We start from the raw sequence: 7,966 nt of genomic DNA, 5'->3' as shown, positions 1-7,966 counted from the left end.
TTTCAAAAAGGGGATCATTTTGAGTGATGTTTATACTGTTCTGGCATTTTAGAACCTCAAGAAATTTGACTTTTCAGATATATCCCATAGTTTGTAGTCTCTATAACTTTCATACAGACTAACTATTATACACTGATTTGGGTTATTTTTACCACAGAAATGTATCAGAACACAGTTTGGTTTAAATTCATGAAGATAATTATTTATTTGCAAAATGTTATAACAGAAACATTGTTTTTTCAAAATTTCTGTATTTTTTTAATTTATATATCTAAAAACCTAGTGGGGATTAAATACCACCAAAAGAAAGCTCTATCTGTCTGAAAAAAAATAATTGGGTACAGTGTTATATGACTGAGTTATTATCATTCAAGGTGTGAATGCGCTGAAAGCTAAAAATTGGCCTGGGCTGGAAGAGGGTAAAATTGTCCGGTATCGAGGTGGTTAAATGTACAGCGACCCTCCTATTCCCCCGTCACATCCACATCCTATCATTATGTAACCAATACCATCCAAATAATTCTTACTTTCATTTCCCAAAGTTATCCATCTACAAGGAGACCTGTATAGATCAAATGATGGCACCAATTAGGATGGAGGAGGACCGGAGTCACATGACTGAGAAAATACTAAACCTCACCCTGGAAATCATCTACCTGCTGACCGGAGAGGTGAGGAGGATTCTGGGAGGTCACATGACATCACTCTTATTTATATTAATAAAACAGACCTGACCGGAGAGGTGAGGAGGATTCTGGGAGTTCACATGACATCACTCTTTTCTCCGTTAAAGCGGAGTTCCGGCCACAATTTCACTTTTTAAATATAAATACCCCTGTAATACACAAGCTTAATGTATTCTAGTAAAGCTAGTCTGTAAACTAAGGTCAGTTTTGTTAGGTTGTTACATCATTTAGACACTTTATAAAATAGAAATTGACTGGGGCCATCTTAAGTGTGGGCATCATGAAGCCAGACTGTATGACTTCCTGGATTTCAGCCTTGCAGATCTCGCACATGCTCAGTGCTGCACAAGCAGTGTCAGGTCAGGTTTCAGCACCTGTGCTGTCCAAGTCACATGATTCTTTGAGACTGGGGAATGCACAGACTCCTGGAAAGTTACACCCACTACATTCCCAGGAGTCTGTGCGGTGTAGGTTAGGAAGCATTAAGCACCTAGGTGCATGAAGTGGGAAGATTAACTATTCTGCCTAGCAACAACACTTTGAAGGCATCTAAAAAAAAATTTTTTTTTCGTAAAGGACTAATGACATTTTTTTAAAACTACTGATGTAATGTTATATTTATGGGTGGAACTCCACTTTAATAAAACACAGACCTGACCAGAGAGGTGAGGAGGATTCTGGGAGGTCACATGACATCACTCTTATCTCTAATAATAAAACACAGACCTGACCGGAGAGGTGAGGAGGATTCTGGGAGGTCACATGACATCACTCTTATCTCTATTAATAATACACGGACCTGACTGGAGAGGTGAGGAGGATTCTGGGAGGTCACATGACATCACTCTTATCTCTATTAATAATACACAGACCCAACCGGAGAGGTGAGGGGGATTCTAACATGATATTCCTATTGGTTCCTCAATACAGAGATTTCCTCTTGTGAAGTCAGGTGATCATATGACCATCACAGTGCCTCCATGTGACTCCCTAAAACCTGAGAGACACAACATGCAGAAGATTCTAGAAGTCACCAAGAAGATGATGGAGCTGCTGACAGGAGAGGTGAGCGGTGCCGGGAATTCTGGGACATTATCCAGTAACAGACAAGGGGTGTGTCTGGATGGTGACTGTATCATTGTATGTGTGTATGAGAACCCACCATGGAGTTGTCCTTGTCCTTTGTATTAAGGAGATTCCACACAGGAAGATCACACCATCCCCCACCATCATCAAGTAGATGAGGAACAATCACTGATAGTATCATTAGGATCTGTACATTATCTGCATTGTTACCATTGATGTCATTTTTATTATATATTCAGAGTGGAAATCTTGGGGATAATAATATTGTTATTAAAGAAGAGTATAAAGAGGAGGATGAGGAGTATGGAGTGATGGAGGAGATTTCAGAAGGACACAAGGATATGATGGAGCCACCTAATACCAGAAACCCACCAGAGAGATGTCCCCGTCCTCTGTATTCCCGGGATTCCTCACAGGAAGGTCACACCATCCCCCACCATCATCAGGTAGGTGGAGTTGGGAGTTGGGAACATAAAATGATTGAACACTCTGACATGTGGAGATGATGTGTGGAGAAGATTGTATTATGTGATCTCACATCATAAATACTTTTATTTTACACATGTTATTTTCTGCCATTCTGTTGGTTTAGGGTGAGGATCTGATTATCATAAAAGTTGAGGGTGAAGAAGAAGAAGAAGAAGAAGAAGAGAGATATGTGAGGGATGATGAGCAGTCTATGGAGGAGGATGGAATAACGGAGACAATCATAGAGGAGGACACTCCTACAGAGATCAGCACAGGTGGGTCATAATATATTCTTCTCTTATCTGTGCTAGCTCCTCATTATCAGAGATCACATGACCTAGTGCCTAGGCTTGTGATTGTGAGAAGAGTATGCACCTCCCAGTCCCCATTGATTTTAGGGAATGACCCCCATGTTCATTGATCATGTTTTCATATTTTTCCAGGATATGCCATGGAGAAACTCTCAAAGGATCGTCTTGGGTTATCTCCAGGTATGAAAATGGAAGATGAGGACATCACACAAGATTGTGCCGGAGAAAAGACAATGAGATCAGCTATAGATGGTGGACTTCACAGTGTGGATAGACCATTGAATCCGTCTGAGAAATTACTCTGTCCTCATTATGGGGAAAGTTTCATCTCCGAATTAGGTCCAAATGTACATCAGAGATCTCAGGGTGGGAAACCATATTCCTGTTCAGAGTGCGGGAAATGTTTTTCAGACAGATCAAATTTTAACAGACATCAAAGGTCTCACACTGGAGAGAAGCCGTATCCCTGTCCTGAGTGTGGGAAATGTTTTGCATGGAAATCAGACCTTGTTAGACATCAAAGATCTCACAGAGAGGAAAAGCCGTATTCGTGTCCCGAGTGCGGGAAATGTTATATACAGAAATCAGACTTTGTTATACATCAGAGATCTCACACAGGTGAGAAGCCATATTCCTGCCCTGAGTGTGGGAAATGTTTTACACAGAAATCAGACTTTGTTAGACATCAGAAATCTCACACAGGCTGGAAGCCGTATTCCTGTCCTGAGTGTGGGAAATGTTTTACACAGAAATCAAACCTTGTTAGACATCAGAGATCTCACACAGGTGGGAAGCCATATTCTTGTCCTGAGTGCGGGAATTTTTTTTCACGGAAATCACACTTGGCTAGACATCAAAAATCTCACACAGGTGGGAACCTGCATTTATTATCTAATTAAAGGATATTTTTTTTCCTGCCCTGAGTGTGGGAAATGTTTTTCACAAAAATCTGACCTTTTTAGACATCATTGTATTATAGGTTAGCCAAAGGAACATTAAAGTTTCTTTTTTTTTTCTTAAATAACAAACATGTTATACTTACCTCCACTGTGCAGCTCATTTTGCACACAGTGGCCCCGAACCTGGTCTTCTGGGGTCCCTTGGCAGCTGTCTCGGCTCCCCCCGCAAGGACTTTGCACCTTCATGCGAGCTCGCATGGTGGAAAGTCCTTGCAGGCACCCTCCTGTGATACAGCTGGCGGCCATAGCCGCTCACTGTATCACTTGGCCCCGCCCCTCGGCGTGCCACATCATTTGGATATGATTGACAGCCACGCTAGCCAATGGCTGCGCTGCTTTCAATCAACCAATGAATGAGACGAGAAGTTGGCCCAGAAACCTGCGCGTTCACGGCGCAGGACTTTCGAGGGGTCAGGTAAGTAAAGGGGGCTCGGGGCGCTAATGCTTGGATGTTTTTTCACCGTAATGCATAGAATGCATTAAGGTGAAAAAACATCTACCTTTACAATCCCAAGGTACCATCATCCAAAACAGTAAATGTATATAGGGAGGGAGAAGAGAAATAGAGACAGTCATTTGGACAGTCAAATGCACTATCTCTGCACTGACCACAGAGTTTGATTATCATAAAATGATCATTTATTACTTATAAACAATAATCACAACATTGATTATTCGAGCAATAGGAAGGTCAATAGAATACTTGTAGATGTCCAGGCTGATATCTGGTAAAGAGTAAATTCACAGATTCATACAGTCCTCAACAGTTTTGCAATCATAGGACGGCTTCTTCAGGAAGATAAATCTATAAGTAGATCATAAAAATTAATATAATTTATCAAACAACATAATTTTTAAGTATAGCAACACAGCAAAAAAAAGAAATACAGGGCATAACTGCTTACCAGCGACTCAATGACCAAGCAATAATTTCAGCCACCAGAAGTTCCCCCCGCAGTGGACAAGGGGGATTTATGCAGAGAGTGTGTGTGTGTATGTATATTGTGGCAGAGCGAGGCTCTGTCCCAATAAAAATGAATATAGTGTTGAAATGGACACAGGATCTCCAACGATCTTACAGATAGCCTGCAGGGTGTGTGCCCAGGTGAACACAGCTCATATATAATGAAGGGCTGGGGAGAGTCAAGAGGAAGGTGGAGTGTGTGCAACTGTCTGCTGTTTCAAGACACTGTGTGTGTGGAAAGCTGTCTGCCCTGTGGAAGACTACATCCCTGGTGTGGGGGGACTTTGTGCCTGACGGACTGGGAGGCTGGTAGACCTGTGGTGGCTAGCGAGTCCAAGGGGGGCTGAAGGAAGTCCTGAAGTCTGGGAGACAGTGGGATGGAGTATCCTGTTGAGGCCAGGAGTGGGCCAGGTTTAACAGGTAACAGCACGGCAAAGTAAGCCTAGGAGCCAGGAGGCTTGGTATTTTTTGTTATATGAACTGTACTGGAGAAGAACCCCTGTGTGGGAAATCCTATGTGTGAACTTTTATTTTGTTTCCTTTTAAATAAAAATGGGCTGCCATGTCCTCAAAACTGATAACGGACTGCTGTGGACTCGCTAAAAAACGCATTTACCACTTGAGTTAAACACCCCCATATTACAGTATATATATATATAAATGTGTATAAGTAAATAGATATAGGTAAAGACTGAAAAGGAGAAAGGGAATAAAGGAAAGGGGGTGAGGTGGAAAAGGGCATCGCCGGAATGACTGTGTGTGACATCACCAGGTCAGACCACCTGATCTGCGCATGTGTGAACCATGTTGAGGAGCAGCATGCGCCGTGCAGGGAGCCCAAACCCACAATGGTGCAAGCAAGGGGAAACCTGTGATAGACAGGTGCCGCCTGCCAGGGAGGTCACATGTTCACCAATATGGAGAAGTAGAATAGCGGCTGAATATGCCGGGTAGAGAGTCAGCTAGAAAGGTTAAAGATAAACACACATCATTTATCCACAGTAGATCTGCATATTAGGAAACTAGGGTAGTCCTACCAGATGACACTGATAGAAGTATATTATAGAAGAAAAAAACTAAAATTATAGTTCTAGGTTAAAATTGAGCCACCAGATAGTTGTCAGATGGCAGAAATGTGGCATAATAGGACAGGGTGCCAAATGGGGCATTGATTGCCGAAGGGAAAAGGGTGGATGGGGAGAAGGAAGGGGAAGAAACCGTCATAGGAAATGTTTGTATGAGTTTGTTTCGTTCAAACCTTGGGGGGTGGTGGCATTGAGACTTTCAATCCACATTGTTTCCTTTTGTAATATGGATCTATCCCAATTGCCCCCTCTTGGGCTCAGATGGACAAACTCAAGGACAAAAAACCTCACTGCCATTAAATCAAACTTGTGATGCAAACCTATATGGTGACCTACGGTAGATAATTTGCCGTTGCCGGAATAGTATAAGTGGTCTCCTATCCTTTGATGGAATTCACGCATAGTTTTTCCCACATAAAATGTGTTGCATTTGCAGGTCATCAGGTAGATTACCCCCATAGTACCACAATGTGAAGAGGTATGGGGGACTAACATTTTGCCATTGGGTAGCAGATATTTATTACCCTCAAGAACCCATGGGCCACGAGGACACTGGCCAAATTGGGAAGTGCCACGTGGTCCAATTGCGGGTGGTTGAGGGGTCCTGTAATGGCTACTAGTGATGCGGTCTCTGAGTGAGAAGGCCCTCGGAAACACCAATTCGGGAGTAGAGCTTACATGTCTATTGTGCTAGTGATGATTAGTAAGAAGATGCCAGTGTTTGCCCACAATCTCTCTAAACCGATGACGATGAGCAGAGAATCTTGTTATAAATTGAACAGTATCAGCTCGTTGAGGTTTAGGGTTATGGTACAGCAATGAATTTCTGGTGCGTGCTAAGGTTCTGTTGTGCGTTATGGCGCAAATAATAATAATAATTTAATATTTACCAGCAAAAATATGAAAAGTCCATTAGGCCTCAAATTTGAGGTGAAACATTGAAATGGAAGCCTTTCAGAAACAAAAAAAAAGAAACGTTGTCCCAGCTGTAATGGACAAACAAGAAAATGTTTACTATCATTGAAATCCTGCAACAGAGAATATTTTCCACATATAGCTAATCAAGCATTTATCACATGGAAACAAGCCTTATCTAAGAAGAATCATTGTGTTAAAGTGCCTAAGTCCATCCAAACACATAGCGGAAGAAATTTGAAATTATACAAGTCGGAAATATGTTAAAATATCTAAATGTTATTGTAAGACATTTTGTTAGAAGAAAGAAATATATGAGAAATTTGATTTTATAAATAGAAGTATTTCAAAGAGCTAACCAACATTATGGAAGATATCAAATTGTCATTATAAAAATACAAATGAACCTGTAACACATATTCATCAAACACATATCAAAATGATTCATGTATCCACATTAATAATTATTTTGCATTGAATGAGGGATAATCTATGCATATTTAGAAAAACTGTTTTTAAAAGATATACGTTTATAGAGGAATATAGAAGCATGTTATGTGGGATACAAAAGCATACTAATTGTATTTTATGAAATATAGAGTTACCAGAATGTGTGTGTGTGTGTGTATATATGTAGATAGTCTCCCCAATAATATAAATATTAACGTATAGATAATCTCACAATAAAGGTGAGACACCTGGTGGTTGAAAGTGATATTACTTGAGGTCCTCAAAGACCAGGGAACAGTTAATCATTAAGGTGTCAGCCAATAGAAACCAGACACGTCTTGACAGGAACTCCCAGATGGGCCACGAACCTATGAATTAAAGACACGTATCGGATGTGCAGAACTTAGTATAACTTTATAGTCTTATTGTCCTGACGGACATAAAAAAGGGGAGATGAATAGAGCAAGGGGACCCCCAGAGAATGGAGATCACCCCATGAGAGCAGGAATGAAGCAATGACTGAAGTATGACTGGAGGGATGACTCAGGACTGACTCAGACGGGGGGGGGGGGGCACACTAGCACAATGCATGAGGACATATTTTTATCCCATGAAGATCCATAGAAATACTGCAACCATTTTAGCTCTGGCCAGTAGGAAATAGTCGTTTTGGAATCGGTAATTATGCCATTTTTGATTTTATCTGAAATCTATTGTTGTTCCCTAGAAATGTTGAAATATTAAAGTATTTAATATCTGGTGGTTATGGTTTGTTCTCATAATCAATAACTGGTAAATTTTTCCTTAAAGAGTACAATTTTTCATTATATTTTTATTTTTACATAGTTCCAATTTTATTGACAAAACAAACGTCCAATATATTTCACATTGTTAACCTCTTACTTACCTGCAGTATAGTAACGGTTGGACGCTTTTGTTTCATTGTCATTAACATAAAGTTATTGTAACCAGAATGAGAACCTACCATGGCACTAATGTCAAGTATATTGCATGCCCATTTTGGGGGTATTTTATTGATTTT

General features: G+C 40.7%; 1 protein-coding gene across 1 annotated transcript; it reads left to right on the top strand.

Annotated features, from left to right (window-relative positions):
* The first annotated feature begins 2,480 nt into the window (after window positions 1–2,480).
* LOC120935235 (gastrula zinc finger protein XlCGF67.1-like) lies at window positions 2,481–7,660 on the top strand. Its single transcript, XM_040347401.1, has 3 exons — window positions 2,481–2,515; window positions 2,684–3,228; window positions 7,652–7,660. Exons 2-3 carry the CDS (start codon window positions 2,692–2,694, stop codon window positions 7,658–7,660), a joined length of 546 nt encoding a protein of 181 aa, XP_040203335.1. The 5' UTR covers window positions 2,481–2,515; window positions 2,684–2,691.
* Window positions 7,661–7,966: the final 306 nt, after the last annotated feature.

The sequence above is a fragment of the Rana temporaria genome, chromosome 4, assembly GCF_905171775.1.
Source record: "Rana temporaria chromosome 4, aRanTem1.1, whole genome shotgun sequence".
Lineage (NCBI taxonomy): Eukaryota > Metazoa > Chordata > Amphibia > Anura > Ranidae > Rana > Rana temporaria.
Note: the sequence above shows the minus strand (reverse complement) of the source record. Positions and strands in the feature narration are given on the sequence as shown.

What these genes read in the sequence shown, in the direction of transcription:
- LOC120935235 (XM_040347401.1), top strand. Translation starts at nt 2,692, where the DNA reads ATGGAGAAACTCTCAAAGGATCGTCTTGGGTTATCTCCAGGTATGAAA.